Source organism: Astyanax mexicanus, chromosome 11 (genome assembly GCF_023375975.1).
Source record: "Astyanax mexicanus isolate ESR-SI-001 chromosome 11, AstMex3_surface, whole genome shotgun sequence".
NCBI classification, from domain to species: Eukaryota; Metazoa; Chordata; class Actinopteri; order Characiformes; family Acestrorhamphidae; genus Astyanax; species Astyanax mexicanus.
The window spans coordinates 10,861,364-10,881,447 of NC_064418.1; the positions used below are offsets into that span (position 1 = coordinate 10,861,364).

Sequence of the window (20,084 nt, forward strand, 5' to 3'; positions counted from 1 at the left end):
GTTTTTTTTAATGTGTGTGTGTGTATGGGTCTTTAAGCGAGGGAGTGCAATCTGGGTGGGGAGGGGGGTGAACTGATATTGATGTGTTTATCTCAGTCTGTTCTCTCTTTCTCTCTCTCTCTCTCTCTCTCTCTCTCTCTCACACACACACTCACTCACATGTGTGTGTGTGTGTATGGATCTATGGCTCTCCTCTTTATGAGCTGGCCTGTATTAATAATCAAAGTGCTTTAATAATGCAATGACCATCAATTATTAAGCCGGTGGGCCGGATGTGGCCCGGCAGTGTGCTGACATTTGATTTGATCAGGCCAATGGGGCTTTTTGGTGTCTGGAAGTAAACACACACACACACTCACACCCACACACACACCTGCCTCTAGCAGCGGTGTGTCATTGTTCTTGTAGGCCATTAGTTCTGCTCTATGACCTTTTCGCCTCATTCCGGCCACATTTACTGCACCCGTAACGCCGCGGCCATTTAATTATGATACAAACCACAATTAAAAAACTAATCTACATCGGGGCCTTCCCACATTAAAGGAGATAAATATTTTGGACGCTAATTATGTAAATGAGTGCAGATAATGCTGTTCCATATTCATATAGCACTCGTGGTTTGCAGTAAGAGAGAGCAGTAAGAAGATGTATTAGACTTTTTAAGCAGTGATTAATGAGCCCATACTATGAAGAAACAAATACACTATAACTGTCCTTCCCTTTCAAAAATGTCATCAATGTTTGAAAATAGTTAATAGAAAAATTAATATGGTCCTTTTTTTAACCATAATGTAAATATCTCAACATCTTAAATAAACACTCACTCAATTTGCCTCTTTTTTTTCAGGAAACATTAAAACATGACAGTTGCTACAACTATTTACTGTGTTTTTTTACTGTTAACACACTAAAATGACATTTATAGCACAATTATTTAAACTAACACAGGGGATATATAAGGTATTTGGGAAAAAAATGCCTATTTTTTTTTTTTACCGTATTTTAGCAATTGGAAAATACGGATAGTTAATCATACAGTCGAATCAACCAGGAACAATCCAGCATTCAGCATTTTAAAAATATTAAAAACAGTTAAGATTTTAACAGCCACAAACAATAGAGCATTTCTAGCTAGCTTTATGGTAATATTACTAAACAGCTATATATTTTTTTGCCTATTGCTAAAACACAATTTTGTAAACTAAGCTGGTTTAATCAAAATTAACCACCAAAATTCACTGAAGCTGAGCTGAACTCTGTCCAGCCTCTCGCATTGTTAGCACATGGTTGATGACATAATCATGCAAGGTTGCTCTGATTTCATTTTAACGTTTTTTTTCCCTTTTTGGACAGTTTTTTTTACCAGCTCTACCCATACCTCTAACTCTTTTTTTTACCCTCTCAGTCTTCCTCCCTCTCTCACTCTTCCTCCTTCTTTCATGATCAGCCTTTTCCTCTCTCTGCATAGTCTTCCACTATCAACTATCATTGTAAAATATTGCTCACCTTTGCTCTTTTTAGAGTACTTATTTGATTGAAGTGCTAACAATTGACCATTGAGGTGTTTTTGGTCAGGTGGCACATGTATTGGCCAATTAGCTAATGTTGTGTGATTTGGAATGGCCATGTTTTGATATTGAAACATGTGACTTTATGACAGATTGTTGTGTCTCATGCAGAGTTCAGTGCATTTAAAAAGTGCTAGGTTGGATGTGGAAGCAGTTGGTGATGTAATAAGAAGTAAACTTTATATTATATTACAATCTCATCATTACCATTTAAAAGCGGGTATTGACGATAAATGATTGAATGAATGAATTGTTCCCATTTATGGACGAGTGGGCTGTGAGTCTGATGCAGTGGGCTGTGAGTCTGATGCAGCTGCTAAGACTCCTGGGAGTGAGTGTGTTCCTCGTGTTAAATAGTTAACTACTGTATGTGTTTTTGCAGTTATCTAGCAGTTAACAGATATAGCGGTTGTGTTATGCTGTACATGGGTCTGTGTGCCACAGGGGGCGATGGCTGTCTGAGGTGGTCTGTGGTCACTGTGGACGAGGTACACAGTGCCATAAATAAGAGATGGGATGGAAAATGACCATCCAAACATAATTTATAATAGTCTTATATACAGCTCTGGGAAAAAAGACCACTTAAAGATGATGAGTTTCTTTGACTTTACCAAATTGAAAACCTCTGGAATATAATCAAGAGGAAGATGGATGATCACAAGCCATCAAACCAAACTGAACTGCTTGAATTTTTGCACCAGGAGTGAGTAGCATAAAGTTATCCAAAAGCAGTGTGTAAGACTGGTGGAGGAGAGCATGCCAAGATGCATAAAAACTAACTGTGATTAAAAACCAGGGTTATTCCACCAAATATTGTTTTCTGAACTCTTAAAACTTGATGAATATGAACTGAAAGCTCTGCATTGTTATTTCAGTGATTTCTCAATGTTTTCAAATAAATTATCTAAATGACAATATTTTTATTTGGAATTTGGGAGAAATGTTGTTCATAGTTTATATATATATAAATGAATAAAACAACAATGTTCATTTAAGTCAAACATTTACCTATAAGTAGCAAAACCAGAGAAACTGATTCAGAAACAGAAGTGGTTTCTTAATTCTTTCCAGAGCTGTATAAAATGATATAGTAAAGTGATACAAGGGTTATAATTGACTATAAGGAAGTATATAGTACAAGTGATATAATTTAAATTATAACCTCTAAAATGCACAGCTTGCTGTTTTACATGTTGAATTTAAAGGGTAGTTAATTGAAGAGGCTTGTGTGTGTGTGTGTGTGTGTGTGCAGACCCAGACTACTGTCTGGCTTTCACCGTCTCACGCAAGGGAATTGAGTGCAGGAAAGCAGGTCATACGTCTGTGTATGTGAGTGTATGTGTGTGTATGTATGTATGTGTGTGTGTGTGTGTGTGTGTGTGTGTGTACATAAAACGCTGGCCTGTTCTTAGAAGATGAAAGGAAAAAAATCAACAATAAATCATTTAAAGTCCACCCATGTTCCACTGTCACTACCATCAGTAGAGAGACAACCCGACATGTGGAGAGGGAGAGAGAGAGAGGGAGAGACAGAGAGACAGAGAGAGAGAGAGAGAGATATATTGAAAGGCAGTAAAGTACAGAAGGTCATAAACTTTTCGACAGCAGGAATAGAACATGCTGCCGGTAAAAATACAGCTCCTTTTCCCCAAACATAAAAATATGATGTGTCCTCAGAAACCCTTTACTTGAGGAAATAAATCTAAAGTCCTCTTCATCCAGCAGCAGCAAAAGTCCAGGGAATCGATACTGTAAGTGCGGGCACTGAATAACCATCTAACTCAAATAAAAGAGCACAGAAACTGCACTAAAGTGACAGTATTAGTACTGTATCACAATCTAACTCAATAAAAACTCAAGAGTGCTATAGTGCAAGTAGTAGTACTGAATCCCAAATCTAACTCAATTAAAAGAAAATCAATCTAGCTCAGGTAAAAGAGCAAAAACTGTACTAGTGTATAAGTCTGAGAAGTATCCCACATTCATGGCAGAGTTGATCAATCGAACTGTGTTACAGGTAAAATAGAGATACTGAATCAGAATCGAACTCAATTAAAGAAAAAAACTGTGCTATAGTGAGAGCAAGGGTACTGAATCCCGAACCTAACTCATTTAAAAAAAGAAAAAACTGTGCTGTAGTAAAAGTAGTAGTACTGCATCCCTAACCTAACTCAATTAAAAAAGAAAAAAAAACTGTGCTAAAGTAAGAGTAAGAATACTGAAACACAGTCTAGCTCCAGTAACAGAGTAAACACTGTACTAGTGTATAAGTATAAGTAATCCAGATTCATGCCAGAGTTGGTCAATCTAACTCGATAATTAGAGAAGATACTGTGCTATAGTTAAATTAGGGGTACTGGATCAGAATTGAACTCAGGTAAACTAGCATAAACTGTGCTACAGTCCAACTCAAATAAAAGGACAGAAACTGTGCAATAGTGCCAGTAGGGGTACGGGATCACAAAATAACTCAATAAAAAGTCTAAAAACTGTGATATAGTGAAATTAGTAGTATTGAATCGCAAACTAATTGAAATAAAAGGGCAGAAACTGTGCTATAGTGAGATTAGGGGTACTGAATCATGATTCAACTCAAATAAAAGAGCAGAAACTGTGCTATAGTGAGAGTATGGGTATTAACTTTCAATCCAACTCAAATAAAAGAGAAGAAACTCTGGTACAGTGAAGATATGGGTACAGTATTACAGGCTAACTCAATAAAAAGAGCAGAAACTATATAACAAAGAATTTACAGGGATTGTTTCACAGTCTTGTTCATTTAAAAGGTAATAAACTGTGTACCACAGTGAAACTTTGAGTACTGTAAAGTGGTCTAACTCAACTATAGAAGCAGAAAATGTATTATGATTTATTTCCAGTAAAAAGAAAGAAACTGTACTTTAGTGAAACTCTGTTTTAGTTCTTATTCATTAACTTAACCCACCGCCAAACTTAACCAGAATAATGCAGACATAGTAAAAACACCAGCCTTAGAGAGAGAGTATCATAGATGTGTCATAATCTGTCTCCATTAAAAAGGAAGAAACTGTACTTTAGTGAAACTCCTGTTTTAGTTAAAAATAGTTTTAGTTCACATTCATTAGCTTTACTCGCTGCCAAACTGAATGTAAATTGACTTTCTCTAATGGGGTGGAGAAACAAGATTAAGCACCTGAATTGTAATTAATGGTTTCATTCCTAATAGGCTGCTGCCAGTTTTAGCCTGAGGATATAACAATCTACTGTGAGAGAGCTTCTGTAAAAAATCTGTATAACCATACATCAACATGTTTTCACCTTGATTTTGTCAATATAGCATTCATATTTACAAAAAAGCCCTTATTAAAAAAATAATATTTCCCTATTCTCCCCACAGAAGAGTTTAGTATGTAGGAGTATGCAAACACAAACCCTCCTCCCTCTAACTCTGTCATCCCTCCTTCCTGACTTATCAAAGATGTCAGGAGTGCCTTCAAGACGAGTGGGAACTGGCTTCCTACAGCAAGTAGGCCAACCATCAGAATCAGAATCAAATTCAAGTAAAAGCACAGAAACTGTGCTACAGTGCAAGTAGGGGTCAGAATCACAACATAACTCAATAAAAAAGCGGAAACACTGTAATATAGTTAAATTAGTACTACTGAACTCAAATAAAAGACCAGAAATTGAGCTAGAGTGATAGAATGGGTACTGAATCTTAATCTAACTTAATTTAAAGGGCAGAAACTGTGCTACAGTGAGAGTAGGGGTGAGAGATAGAGGTACTGAGTCACAATCTAACTCAAATAAAAGGGCAGAAACTGTGCTATAAAATAAGTAGGGGTACTAAATCACAATCTAACTCAAATAAAAGGGCAGAAACTGTGCCATAGTGAGAGTAGGGGTACTGAATCACAACCTAACTCAAATAAAAGGCCATAAACTGTAATACAGTGAGAGGCATGGTACTGAATTACAGTCAAACTTAATTAAAAAATTGAAAAACTCTGTGCTACAATGAGAATATGGGTTCTGAATCTCAATATATAACTCAAATAAAAGGCTAGAAACCATGCTATAGTGAGAGTGGTGATGCTGAATCATAATGTAACCCAATAAACAGAAACGAAACGGGGCTATAGTGAAAATAGTGGTGCTGAATCCCAATGCAACTCAAATAAAAGGCCAGAAACTGTGCTATAGTGAGAGTAAGGGTACTGAATCTTAATCTAACTCAAATAAAAGGCTAGAAACTGTGCTATAGTGAAAGTAGGGGTAGTGAATCACAATCTATCTGTGTGATAGATTGTGATTCAGTGAAGTTTTACATCTTAATTTAACTCAAATAAAAGGCTAGAAACTGTGCAATAGTGAGAGTAGGGGTACTGAATCTTAATCTAACTCAAATAAAAGGCTAGAAACTGTGCAATAGTGAGAGTAGGGGTACTGAATCTTAATCTAACTCAAATAAAAGGCTAGAAACTGTGCAATAGTGAATGTAGGCGCACTGAATCATAATCTAACTCAAATAAAAGGGCAGAGAAAGTAATATAGTGGGAGTAGTGGTACTGAACCACAGTACAAGTCAAATAAAAGGCCAGAAACTGTAATAAAGTGAGTGTCATGGTACTGAACCACAATCTAACTCAAATCAAAGGCCAGAGGCTGTGCTGTAGTCAGAGTAGGGGTACTAAATCACCGTCCAACTCAAATAAAAGGCCAGAAACTGTGCTACAGTGAGAGTCATGGTACTGAATTACAGTCAAACCCTGTGCTACAATGAGAATACTGGTTATGAATCTCAATATAACTCAAATAAAAGGCTAAAAACTGTGCTATAGTGAGAGTAGGGATACTGAATCACAGTGCAACTCAATTAAAAGAGCAGAAAGTGTGCTATAGTGAGAGTACGAAGACTCTGTAGAAGACACACATCATTGTGCACTGTCCTTGATTTTGTCAACATAATATTAATATTTACAAAATATGACAAAAAAAAACAAACAAACAAAAAAAATGTTCCTATTCTCCCCACAGAGGAGTTTATTTTGTAGGAGTATGTAAACACTGGCCTGTCAAAGAGGGGGAATTGGCTTCCTCCAACAAGTAGGCCAATCATGGAGTGACACTGCCCTTACTGTAAACCCAGTCACAAGAGAGAGAGTGTAACACAGAGTGTTAACTATTAAAGAGCACCAGGAGTCCTGTTTCCAGCCTTCAATCTGTCCAGCCAAGCGATACAGACAGCCGTACAATAGCTGACTGTCAGCAGGTACTGTGGAGACCTGTGGAGAGTGTATGACCTTCACAATCCAATAACATTCAGATAGGGAATGCTCTCCATCAAGAGTGCTCTACATGTCAATTCTGAGGAGAAATGGAAGCCATCACATCACACTCAATGGCACCCTGCACTATAGGTTTATCGAGCACAGGCATGGAAATGAAAAGGCCTCACCACGACGCCCTGGAGACGTTAATGAATTGTCCACCATCCCATCTGTCTTCAGCTGTCAAGACCTGTAATGAGCTTCCTGACTGCAGCCCCCTTATTCCCCCAATGCCCAAAAGTGTTCATCCACGTGAAGGTGCACCCACTGCTGACACATGCAATCTACATACAAAACAGCTGCCTGAAGAACGAGAGCACATGAGCCTAAGGTCAATGACCAATAATGTCCAATGTCAAGCAAGGTCTACAGGGTTATGAAGCCTACCAGCATCAAGCTGTGGAGCAGTGGAGAACTGTGTTCTTGGAAAGATGCAGCTCCAACCAGTTTTTTTTATAGAATTTACAGGGGAGTTGAAATGGTGCTTGTCATCCTGAACTGACCATCTAACATAACTATCTGATGTCACCAAAGATCTCACCTCTTGTGATTACACAAGAATGCAATCAAATGGAGTTTCCTTTTTGAGTCTTGGTTTCTCTCAGAGGATTCTCCTCATTCTTTCTTTGAGTTTCATTTTTTGAGTCTTGGTTTTTCTCAGAGGATTCTTTTCATGTTTTTTTTGAGTTTAATTTTTTGAGTCTTGGTTTTTCTCAGAGGATTCTCCTCATGCTTTTTTGAGTTTCATTTTCTTGAGTCTTGGTTTCTCCCAGAGGATTCTTCTCATGATTTCTTTGAGTTTCATTTTTTGAGTCTTGTTTTTTCTCAGAAGATTCTCCTTATCCTTTCTTTGAGTTTCATTTTATGAGTCTTGGTTTCTCTCAGAGGATTCTCATCATACTTTCAAGGAATTTCTTATTTGAGTCTTGTTTTCTCTTAAAGGTTCTTTCTCATGCTCTTGACACGTTCCTCATTCTCAAGCTTTCTCCTCATGCTTTCAGGGAGTTTTCTTTTTGGGTTTCTATCATTGGTTCCTCATGCTGTGAAGTTTTTGTCTGCTGCTGTTTTCTTCAGTGACACTTATTACGGTATTTTACAACCTTCATGTTCATGTTCTTCAGTGTCAGTAAAGTTACACAATTAAAGATTACAGTTAATTTAAGATTAGTGTCACATCATGGATAATTACTTAGTTAGTTTATTACATAGCTAGTTACTTCATGGTGTGACAAAAGCCCACTTTAGTAAAAAATGATGTCTCAGTCAAAAGTCCGGACCTAAATCCCATTAAACATCTGTGCCAAGACATGAAAATAGCTGTTCACAGATGCTCTCCATCCAACCAAGTATCATTTTCATTCTAGTTCAAATTATGTTGGTCTATGGCTTAAAATCTTGATGTTCAAGGGGTATGAATACTTTTGCAACCACTATATTCATTCACTGTAATATTAAAGTCACTTATCACATGTTTTGTCATTACATTCACACACATAAAGCTTCATTCTACTCCAACAACTCATTCATGGTGCATTATTATTTTTTTATGAATGACTGTAAATATACAGTATATAGCGGGTTAGGAAATGCATGTTCACTGCAGTGTAAAAAAGCTCCACTGACAATCCACATTGTTTTCACTGATGCTAATCTCTCCAGCACATGCACATAACACACTGTGGTGGGTTCGGATAAACAGTGTGCAAGACACACACACACACACACACACACACACACACACACACACACACATACACATTACAGCTGCTACACACAGATAGCTTACACAATTAACCAGAATAATACAGACACAGCAAAAACACCAGCCTCAGAAAGCGAGCTAAACAGAGAGAGAGAGAGAGAGAGAGAGAGAGAGAGAGAGAGAAAGAGAGGGAGAGTGAAAAATAGAGCTAGAGAGAGAGAGAGAGAGAGGTTCAGAGTGGGAGAGAGGTATTTAATGTTCAGTAGAGCTGAAAATGATGTAGGAGTGCCTTCAAGACAGTTGTGAGAGGAGATGGTGGGTGGATGAGGTTTGTTTAGTAAAATCACAGCCTGCATGAGAGTGTGTCTGTCTGTAAGTGTGTGTGTGTGTGTGTGTGTGTGTGTGAGAGAGAGAGAGAGAGAGAGAGAGAGAGAAAAAAAACAGAGAAAGACAGAGAAAGAGAGAGAGAAATTTAACTAAGAGTACCAATTTAGAACAATTTTAAAACGTAAAACATTTTGGTTCCTGCAGTTTAAATAGCAGCAGCTTAGTCTGTGTGTATATAGTTGTAATTGAGTATCGGTATGTGTATATATAGCTGTGTGTGTGTGCGTGTGTGTGTGTGTGTGTGACAGAGAAAAAGAAAAAGAGAGAGAAAAAGAGAGAGAAGAGAGATTTAAATGAGTATCAATTTAGAACTATATAAAAACATAAAACATTCTGAAGTTTAAACAGCAGCAGTTTATTCTGTGTATATAGTTGTACTTAAGTATAGGTGTGTATATATATATAGCTGTGTGTGTAAGAGAGAGAGAGAGAGAGAGAGAGAGAGAGAGATAAAGAGAGAGAGAGAGATATTTGACTAAGAAAACCAATTTAGAACAATTTAAAAACATGAAACATTTTGGTTTCTGCAATTTATTTTGAGTGTATATAGTTGTACTGGAGTATATATGTGTGTGTGTGTGTGTGTGTGTGTGTGTGTAAGAGAAAGAGAGAGAGAGAGAAATATTTGACTAAAAGTACCAATTTAGAACAATTTAAAACCATGAAACATTCCGGGTTCTGCGGTTTAAACAGCAGAAGTTTAGTCTGTGTGTATATAAATGTACTTGGGTATAGATGTGTGTATATATAGCTTTATGTGTGTGTGTGTGTGTGAGAGAGAGAGAGAGAGAGAGAGAGATAGAGAGAGAGATTTGACTAAGAGTACCAATTTAGAACAATTTAAAAACATTAAACATTCTGAGGTTTAAATAGCAGCAGTTTATTCTGTCTGTGTATACCGGTAGTTGTACTTGTGTATATGTGTGTGTGTGTATATGTGTGTGTGTGTGTGCACGGTTGTCGGTGTACGGGGGTAGAGTGGTGCTGGCAGGTGGGAGGAATGTTAATATCAGAAGGCTTCATTATGTCTGTCTGTGTACGACGGAATCGTTTCCTCTGTTGAATTAATTGCTAAGTGGTCCTGATTTGTGAGACACACACCGTCGCTGGCTGACAGTCGAGTGGTGGGAGACACCAGCGAGCACAGTAAACACTCACTGTGTGACCTGAGTCCTAATGATGCCTCACACCTCTCTTCAGTCAGAGTACACACTCAGCCTTACTGCAGCTGTAGTCTCAGTCTACACAGCTTCAGTTCAGAGGTCAATCTAGCTCTCCAGATAACATATGGGGACTGTTTGTGTAGCTCAACTGGGAACCAGACAGTTTTTATCCACAGGTTCCATGTTGGTCACACGTATGGATGTCAGTGATTGGACCAGGAGGGGTTAAACATGGGCCTCTTTTGGGTTTACACTGAACATGGGGTCTAGATGAATCTGATGTTGGATTAAGGATTACTTCACAGCATTTCTTCTGCAACGGTATTAAAAATGGGTGGTGGCTGGGTCTTCCAGCATGACAATGACCCAAAACATATAGCAAAGGGTGGCCAGTGGCCAGTCTCCAGACCTTAATCCCATAGAAACCTTATGAAGGGAGCTGAAGCCTCAAAATCTTAATGATCTAGAGATGATTTACAAAGAGGAGTGGACCAAAATTCCTCTTGACGTTACGCAAACCTCATCATAATCTTCAAAAAAGAAAAAAGAAAAACGTCTGACGCTGTGCTTGCCAACAAGGGGTTTGCCACCAAGTATTAAGTCTTGTTTTCCAGAAGGATCAAATACTTATTTCTCATTGCAAAATTCAAATCAATTTATATAACTTATACAATGTGATTTTATGGAATTTTTTTTTTCTATCACTGTTAAAATTAACCTACCAGTTTGTCTGTGGGTTTAAAAACGTAAAAAAAATCAGCAAGGGATCAAATAGTTGTTTCCTTCACTATATATGCTCTTGCTTCTTAATAAAATCAAATTCTTACTAATGAAAGTATATAAAGTTAAATACTTAATATAATAACGTAATGTATATATCTTTAGACATGCCACAAGTTACAGGACAGCAGTACGCAAATTCATCATTAAGAGTTACCTCAGGAGATGGTTTGGAAATGCCCGCTCCTGTATAAGTTGTAAGGTGTTACTGTATCAAATGAGTGAGGCCACAGTGTCACGTTCCCACTGGGAACACATCATAAAATGCATTACCACCCACAGTGGACAGCAGTGCAGTGGGTGGAAATGTTGTGGAAATTGTGACCTGCGGCTTCTTGCTGTAATTTTTACCCACAAGCATATAGTTTACATCAGTTTGGATCCCCTTTAGTGTAAACTAGCACATGTGCCTCCTCTTTTTGAAATGCTGCAGATGCATAATTGTTGAGTAGCATCACAGTTCGCTCGGAGGAAAGCGCAGCTACTCAGTTCCGATACATCAGCTCACAGATGCCTTGTGCTGATCGACATCACCCTTAGGAGTGATGAGGGGAAAGAGCACCATCTACCCACCCAGAGAGAGCAAGGCCAATTGTGCTCTCTCAGGGCTCCGGCAGCTGATGGCAAGCTGTATGACCAGGATTCAAACCAGTGCATTGGACACTATCTACCTTTCCAATGACATTTGGTGGAGGTAATTGTAGAATTCCACATTTCCACATACTGTAAGTACGACACAGATAACGATTGGAAGGATGACAGGAAATGATATAGGTAAAGAAACAGAATCCAGAGCCGGTTGCTGCTTTTTCTCTTGTTTTCTGTAAAAGAAGTACACCTGACTAAAGCATTTCTTTTATTTCGTTTTACGACTTAAAACCCTGTCATTCATGCTCCTTTACTCCAGTCAGACAGCAAGTGGGTCACATCAGCATCCCAGCATGCTATGTACATCATTCTCAATCTGAGCTGCAGGTAATACTGAGCGCTACGTCAAACACAACTGACTGAAGTGGATCCAGGAGTTTGAGTGTATCTAGTAACTGCTAAAATCCACGAGAATGTAAACTGATCTCAGCAGGAAAGTTGAGCTGCTTCTGATTTAATTTCCATTTATTTGCATTGATTTCCCCCAAAACACGTCTATTTGAAGACGTGCCTGTGGTTGAGCACCTTTTATTATTCTATAAATGTCTAATACACTCAGAAACAAGTGAAAAAAGGCTGGAGAGGTACTGTTAGTTCCAGTATTTCAGTAAAACAATGTCCTACTTTCCAAAGTCAGCAAATAGGAACTCTTTGAGCTGCTTTCTAAGGATTTTAACTCATTAAACCTGTAGGTAAGCCCACACATCATTACTGTCATAACTGAAGTAAACTTCAGACTATGAAGGAACACATAAGAAATTATGTAACTTAAAAGTGTTAAACAAACCAAAATACTCTGTAAATAAGGTGTTCTTATCTGGGGTGCTGTTAACTTGTGGTTTCTAAGGCTGGTAACTCTGATTAACTTGCCTTGTGCAGCAGAAGTAACTCTTGGTCTTCCTTTCGTGAGGCAGTCCTGTTCTTCATCATAAGGTTTTTGATGGTCTTTTTTCAGGTTGACTTTTTTTTCTTTACTTAGTTGAGCATTTCTTGCCATAATATGGATTCGACCATTACTCAAATAGAGCTATTCACTGTATACCAACTCTACCTCTTCACAACTTTACAACTGATGCTCTCAAACACATTAAGAGGAGCAGGAAATTCAAGTAATTAACTCTTGACAAGTTCAAACCTGTTCCACGTCTCTCTATTTTATAAAGATGACTAAGAAAATGCTGACTGAGAGTATGTACAAAGCTTTTTATTATGTATTTGATTTAGTTTTCATAAATTTAAGTAAAATCAGGGTGGTAAATTGATTACGAGGTGCTTTGCAACTCCTGGTCCTGCCAAATGGAAAAAACAACAATAACCAGTCTAATAGGTCTGCTTTAGACTGACACAGCATGGCCATAGCTGAGGCTGTTAATTTCCTGTGGTGGTCCTGATGAGAGCCAGTTTCATCATTTTTTGATGGTCTTTGCAACTGCACTTGTAGACACTTTCAAAGTTCTGAATTTTTTTGGGGGTTGAATGACCTTAAAATTTAAAAGATTTGAGTCCAGACATAGCAACTTTCACAAAATGATTATGAGATGCTGTGCACCTCCTGGTCTTGGTCCTGCCAAAGAGAAAAAGAAAGTGTAACGAGTCTAATGGAACCAGTCTTTGGAACAACACAGCATGGCCATAGCTACCATTCGGCCCTGCTGTGGAAAAGAGGCCATTAAGTGCTAGTCTAGACCAAACAGCAAGAACCTGCTGACAAAAATGGAAACCAAACAAGATATGGCATATTTGGCTGGATTTCACTGAAGGCTGGGAGCAGAATGACCAATGGGAGGTTTAGAAAGATCAGGAGGACCTGGAGATGTGACTCCAGGGGTGATTCAGTGGTTAGTAAGAAGATCGGGTGGCTGCTCACAGGGTTGTGGCGTTGATACCCAGGTCTACTACTGAGCCCCTACCCCCTCTCTTCTCCAGGGGGCAACCTAGCTTAGATGACTCTATGACGTCATGGCCTCAGCTTTGAATAAAGGTCCAGGGCACTGTGTGTGGGCAAACCAAGAGCACGAAGAAAAGGAAATCCTAATTTGTGTTGAAGTATCCATGTGCACCATTGTCGCTTCTGATGTAGTCCCATACAGATAGATTGGAGACTACCCTTGTAAAGCAGGAGTGAATATACATCAGTGGTCCCCAGCATGTGGTCAATGGCGAAACACGCAAATGCCACAGACCCCAGGATCACATGTAATAATGACAACAACTGTGAGAGGACAACATCTTATTCCCCTTCTGGAATCCTTACACTGTCAGTGCTTTTACTGGTCTATAAGTGAATGAATGAATGAATTTTAGCATTATTTCCTCCATTAACAAACCTGTGAAAGCTCTAACTAAGCCAATAAGAGTTATTACAGTGGAGTAACTCACCCAGTATGGCCAGTACAGTGTTGTCCTTGAGGACCTCCATGGACCCGGAGCAGACAAAGTAGATGGCCTGCAGGGCATCCCCCTGGCGAATGAGGAACTCTCCAGGAGCGCAGAAGGATGTCTTAATGATGAGGGAGAGTGAACGGAGGCATCCACGACTCGCTGACTCAAACAGAGGCAGCTGCAGCAGCTCCTTATTCAGGTGCATCGCGATATCAGCCCGCAGTTCATCAGGGAAGTCCTTCAGAAGCTGAGAGGAGAAGAAAGTGTGAGAGAAAAAGAGAAAGAGAGAGAGAGAAAGAGAGACATTAAGCTCATTCACCGGTATCACACAGGGCTCTATGCTAGACCCTTATTTCTTTTAGTGAAACCCCTGAACATGAAGGTGCTTCAAATGGTCCTTTTAGGGATGCCTTCACTTGATCATCACCCTACTAGTGATGAGGGGAAAGAGCGCCATGTACCCACCCAGAGAGAGCAAGGCCAATTGTGCACTCTGGTGGCAAGCTGATGGAAAGCTGCATGACCAGGATTTGAACCAGTAATCTCACAAATATAGTGTCAACACCTTACTCTGTTGGACCATTCACAGCCCAACATAAATGTATTTTTATTGAGAGTTTAAGAGATAGATCAACACAAAGTAGCATCAAATGGTAAAGTGAAACGAAAAAAAAAAGATTTGCAAAATTTTGGTCAAACAATTATCTATAAAGCACAATGTGCAAAAGTATTCAGTCCCCCTGGTATGTCTTTACCAGCTTTGTGCATCTAGAGACTGAGATTTTGGCTCAGCCAGGTTGGATAGAAGGAGAGCGTCAGCAATTTTCATGTCACAGATGATCAATGTGATTTAGGTCAGGACTTTGAGTGTGCCATTTTAACTATAATAACACAGTAATATATTATTTGATCTAAACCATTTGACTTTAGCTCTGGCTGTATTTTAGGGTCATTGTCTTGCTGGAAAGTGAATCTTCTTTAAAGTCTCAAGTCGTTTGCAGTCTCCAATAGGTTTTTTTTCTAGGATTGCCCTGTGTTTAGCTCCATCCATATTTTCATTATCTCTGACCAGCTTATCTGCCTCTTCTGAAGACCAGCATGATGCTCCCACCACCATATTTCACAGTGGGAAGTTTTTTCAATTTTTTCCCCTTTTTGTATAACGTCCATTCCATTTTACAGTTATGTCCTACTTTTTGTTGGTCTCACTAAAATACATTAAGAGTTGTGGGTTTAAGGTGACAAAATGTGCAAATGTCGAGTCAATTGTTTACCAAGAAGAAAAAGGGAGATTGATATAGGTTATAAATTATATAGACAAAAGCATTGACACTCTTGCTTATTCATTTTTCTTCTTAAAACAATGGTACTAAAAAAAGATTTTATCCTGTTTTTGTTGGAGTACATATTCACTTTTGGAGCATTGCTGTGAGGATCTGATTGCACTCAGTGAAAGAACATTAGTCATTAGTCAGTTGTATGTTGGGTGATCTCCACAGCACTTTATCCCCAACTCCCCAATTCATCCCAAAAGTACATGATGAAGCACCTTCATTCCAGCGAACACAGTTTCACCGCTCCACAGATCAATGGTGGAGGGCTTTATACCCCTGTAGCTCACACCTGACATTAGTCATGCTGCCAATAGATTAATGTTTTTGTGATCTAGAGGGGCCAATTCTTTTGTGTGAGAGAGAGAGAAATGTGAGAGGTTTGATTGAGGTTCATTAGACTCAGGAAAGCACCATAAATAAAAGAAGATGAATTTACAGAGAGACCTGTAGAAATAAAGACAGGGTGTGAAATGAGAACAGGAGAGAGAGAGAGAGAAAGAGAGAGAGAGTCATTAAGGCAACTTGATTATGTGAGAATGGAGGTGAAGGTGAGGAATATAGAGCAGGTGATAGCAGAGATAAAGTGAGAGATAAGGAAAAGGTGATAGACAATAAGCTAGGCTATGCTACAGTAGATTCTAAAGATAGAAACAAAAAAGCATAAGAAGTGAGTCACATCTGACAAAAAGAGAGACAAAGGAACAATAGTAAAGGGTTTAGAAATAATAATAATAAAAAAAAAATCATCAAACACGTTTCAATGTTGAAAGTCAGTCATGTTCCAGATGGATATTTTCAGATAGATATTTTAGTATCACTTTATTTGCATGGTCCATTTTAGATACCTCATAGGTGCTCAACTGTTATTTTCAACTAACATTCAACTGCATGTCTGTTAAAGGCAACTGAACTCTAAGGTGAAAGTAAATGATGCAACTATAACCTCAACTCTAATCTTAACATTTTAAAACTAGGTTTGGAATTAGTTTTAAGTTTTAGATTAAGGTAATTAATGGATTTGTTTTAGGTTTTAGAATTTATTAATGGTTGAGGATAGAATTAGTGTTAAGTTCTATAGAGTTCTAACTTAGGGTTAAGTTGCGTTCAATAGACATTCAGTTGGATGTTAGTTGAATGTCATTTAAACATCCTTGAGGCATCTATAATGGACCATCCAAGTAAAGTGTTTCCAATATTTCTACCAGTCAGAGAAACAGAAAATAAGTGCAGAACCTGCAGAAAAGACTCACCTCGCTGACGTCGATGCCGTTGTTGACGGACCACGTGGTCTGGAAGCACTCCAGCATGCGCTGCTCCAGGGCCTTGGGCAGCCGGTGCACGCGGATGAAGTCCTTCAGGTCTTTGGTGCGGGTGTGGTAGAGCGAGCGACGCGAGTACATGCGCTGGATGATGGCCGTTACATTACCGAAGACCACAGCGTGCATCAGTGCTGGACACACATAAACACACATGGGGAAAAGGTGAGGTCATACTTTTAGAAACATCAACTAGAAACTGGAAACAGAGACAGATTTAGTTTTTTTTTCCAGTTTCCACCAACTGGTTGGTTGAGACTCCTGTTCAAAACAACATTTCCATTTGTTCCATTTATTTCCATGTTACACTAGATGAGGTGTTAGTAGTGAGCGTGTCAAAGGTTTACTCCTATTGGCTGATTAGGGGTTAAGGTTAGGGCAAGAAAATGATGTTTGTGGTTCCACCTACTCTATTCCAAAAGGTATCAAAAGTGTGCACATTCATTACTCAAGTAGAACTATAGATACTAGGGTTTAAAATACGTCTGTAGAAGCTAAAGTATCAACTCAAGCTTTTTACTCAAGTGTTAAAGTACTGATTTCAAAACTACTTAAAGTAGAAAAGTAAAAGTAATGTAGGGAAAAAAGCCATTAAAGAGCTCAATCTACCCACCCAGAGAGAGCATTGCCCACTGTGCTCTCTCTGACTCTGGCTGCTGATTCCAAAGCAGCGTGATCCAGCAATTGATAGTTGCTGGCACCCACAGTGTACAGTTCAGAGTGATCACTAGGAAATGAAAGGCAGTTTAAGTAAAGCAGAAGATCCAAAGAGATTAATGTTCCCTTCGCTCTGGTAGAGACCGGATTCTTATGTAACGTTCTGTCCTGCTGTCTTGTTCCAATCTGACATCTCTCATTCTATCATCTATTTGTGTAGACAGCAGGCTAATGACTTTACAATGACTTTGTTCTCTGTCTCTTTCTCTCTCTCTCTCTCTCTCTCTCTTTCACACACACTCTCTCTTCAGTGTTTCAGTCATCATTGCAACTCGAACCAACTCATTGCACGAGCAGACGAACTTAATGATTTCATTCCATATTATATTTATTTATTAAATAAACCAATCAGTGTGTTTATTGTTGATGTAAAAGTTTGAATAGCTGCCAAGAGGCACACACTATGGGTTTGTGCACGACTGCATGTCTATGGGTGCGTAATTGGTGATGTACAGACATTTTGGGCCTGTGTTCACAATTCGCTGCCAAGATAGCAATGAACATCTGACTGTTAAAGTCTGTCTAGGTTGTTTTCGGTCAGTGGCGCACCTGTGTTTTTCGTTGCTGAGGTAGCAATACACCAAAAATTTACCTGAACACTCCTCACTTCACAACCAAGCAGATACTGTATATTCACAAGCACCTTTGCTATCAAATCGATGCAAAATAGACTATTGGCAGGGTGTAAGATAGCTCCTTCTTGGTACCTAATATTTTTTTGTCAGTGAATATATATAGCCTATACCATAGAAGTTCCTCAAGCAATAATAATTTATACTGTAAAATAAATAAATAAATAATTGTTACAGCCTTCAGATCTCTCTGTACAGAAATAGAGTGCTACAGTTGATGCTGGGTGGGATGTGTGTGTATATGTGTGTGTGTGTGTGTGTGTATGTGTGTGTGAGAGAGACAGATAGACAGGTGTTGTACTGCTATGGGCTGCATTGCATAATTAGCAGTGTGTGTCTGCTGGTTTCCTAGCTTTGGTAATAAGCTGCATGTTTATATATATACCTACGTGTTGCAGGCCTCTGCCTGTTGTGTGCTAAAATTGTGCCTCTACATTTGTGTAGGTGTGTGTGTGTGTGTGTTCGTTTGAGTGAGTTCATGTGTGTGTGTGTGTGTGTGTGTGTGATTTAGGTGTGGGTGGCTCAGCAGCTGTCAGCTGGCTGCGACAGTAATGGCCCTTAGTGCTTAGGCTTGGTGGCAGATTTAGAAATGTGTGTGTGTGTGTGTGTGTATGTGCGTGTGTGTATGTGTGTGTGTGTATGTGTGTGTGTGTGTGTGTGTCAGGTGTAGCCAGACCTCTTCTCTCCCCCTTCATAGCCCCAAAAATCACTTCCTTACCTTCCTTAAGCACACACACATCCACACGCCCATCACACTGTCCACTATAACAGCCTGCTCAGGGGCGGAGCCTATCAGTCCATGTCCATATTTGGCGTTTTTTTTTATCAAATCATCTGTATTAGTAAAGAGTTTGCTCCTCCTCTCATGCAGAAACAGCCTGTACTTTTCTGAGAAGGTTTTACTCTAGATGTTGGAACATTGGAAATCTGACCTCGATTATTATTCATTTTTAATTAATTTCCCAGTCCTAACTTAATAGCTGACACGCTTTATACACCTGTAATAGATGTTTTAGTATTGGGCATAATGACCTAAGGCTCTTGCATAGTTCTTTAAGGGTGTCATATTTTATTGATTGGTGCATTATTTGAAAAATGTGTAGCCATTGAATCATTTTAGACCAATCACATCGTAGATTGAAAGAGTATAGAAAGATGAAGATTCGCTTATTAAAAATGATGATAACCACTATATTACCATAGTTTGATGTGTAGGTTCAATGTTTTATGGCCATTTTATTCTTCTTCTGCCTTTCCTATTCCACCTTAAATGATGCGACAGAAGGCCGAGGCATTTAAGGTAGACTGGAAAAATACAATACAATAAATATATGCTAATTTCAGGTTCTTTCAGCACCACCTGTTAGGTTGCTGTACTGTCCATTGCTTTACACAGCTCTGGAAAAAAATAAGACACCAATTCTGTTTCTGAATAAGTTTCTCTAATTTTGCTATTTATAGGTATATGTTTGAGTAAAATGAACATTGTTGTTTTAATCTATAAACTACCAACAACATTTCTCCCAAATTCCAAATACAAATATAGTCATTTAGAGCACTTATTTACATAAAATGAGAAATCACTGAAATAACAAAAGAGATGCAGAGCTTTCAGACCTCAAATAATGCAAAGAAAACAAGTTCATATTCATAAAGTCTTAAGAGTTCAGAAATCAATATTTGGTGGAATAACCCTGGTTTTAATCACAGTTTTCATGCATCTTGGCATGTTCTCCTCCACCAGTCTTACACACTGCTTTTGAATAACTTTATGTCACTCCTGGTGCAAAATTCAAGCAGTTCAGCTTGGTTTGATGGCTTATGATCATCCATCTTTCCCTTGATTATATTCTAGAGGTTTACAATTTGATAAAATCAAAGAAACTCATAATTTTTAAGTAGTCTTTTATTTTTTTTCCAGAGCTGTATCTGTATCAGGTGCATGGAGGATTGATCCAGTTCCTTAGGGGAAGAATTTCACCCCTTTCCCTTGTAACTCCCTTGTGAATAAAGGTAGGGGTGCAAAATGGGAAATGGGATTTGGCCTAAGAGTAATAAGGATGTTTCAGATTAGTTTTTCAGCTGCATTTACTTATGTTTTTGAGGCTCAACTCAATATTGTACAGAAATAAGTTGAGTTAACTTG

General features: G+C 38.6%; 2 protein-coding genes across 2 annotated transcripts in view; one reads left to right on the top strand and one right to left on the bottom strand.

Moving 5' to 3' along the window:
- armc8 (armadillo repeat containing 8) overlaps nucleotides 1-20,084 on the top strand; it is a 318,657-nt gene that overhangs the window by 57,388 nt on the left and 241,185 nt on the right. The window lies entirely within an intron of this gene.
- Nucleotides 1-20,084, bottom strand: part of kcnh3 (potassium voltage-gated channel, subfamily H (eag-related), member 3) — a 220,959-nt gene that overhangs the window by 21,609 nt on the left and 179,266 nt on the right. The window contains exons 9-10 of the mRNA XM_022680490.2: nucleotides 16,524-16,723; nucleotides 13,937-14,186 (exon numbers count right to left, since the gene is read on the bottom strand). Coding sequence (XP_022536211.2) covers nucleotides 13,937-14,186; nucleotides 16,524-16,723 — 450 coding nt within the window. The remainder of the gene's footprint in view (nucleotides 1-13,936; nucleotides 14,187-16,523; nucleotides 16,724-20,084) is intronic.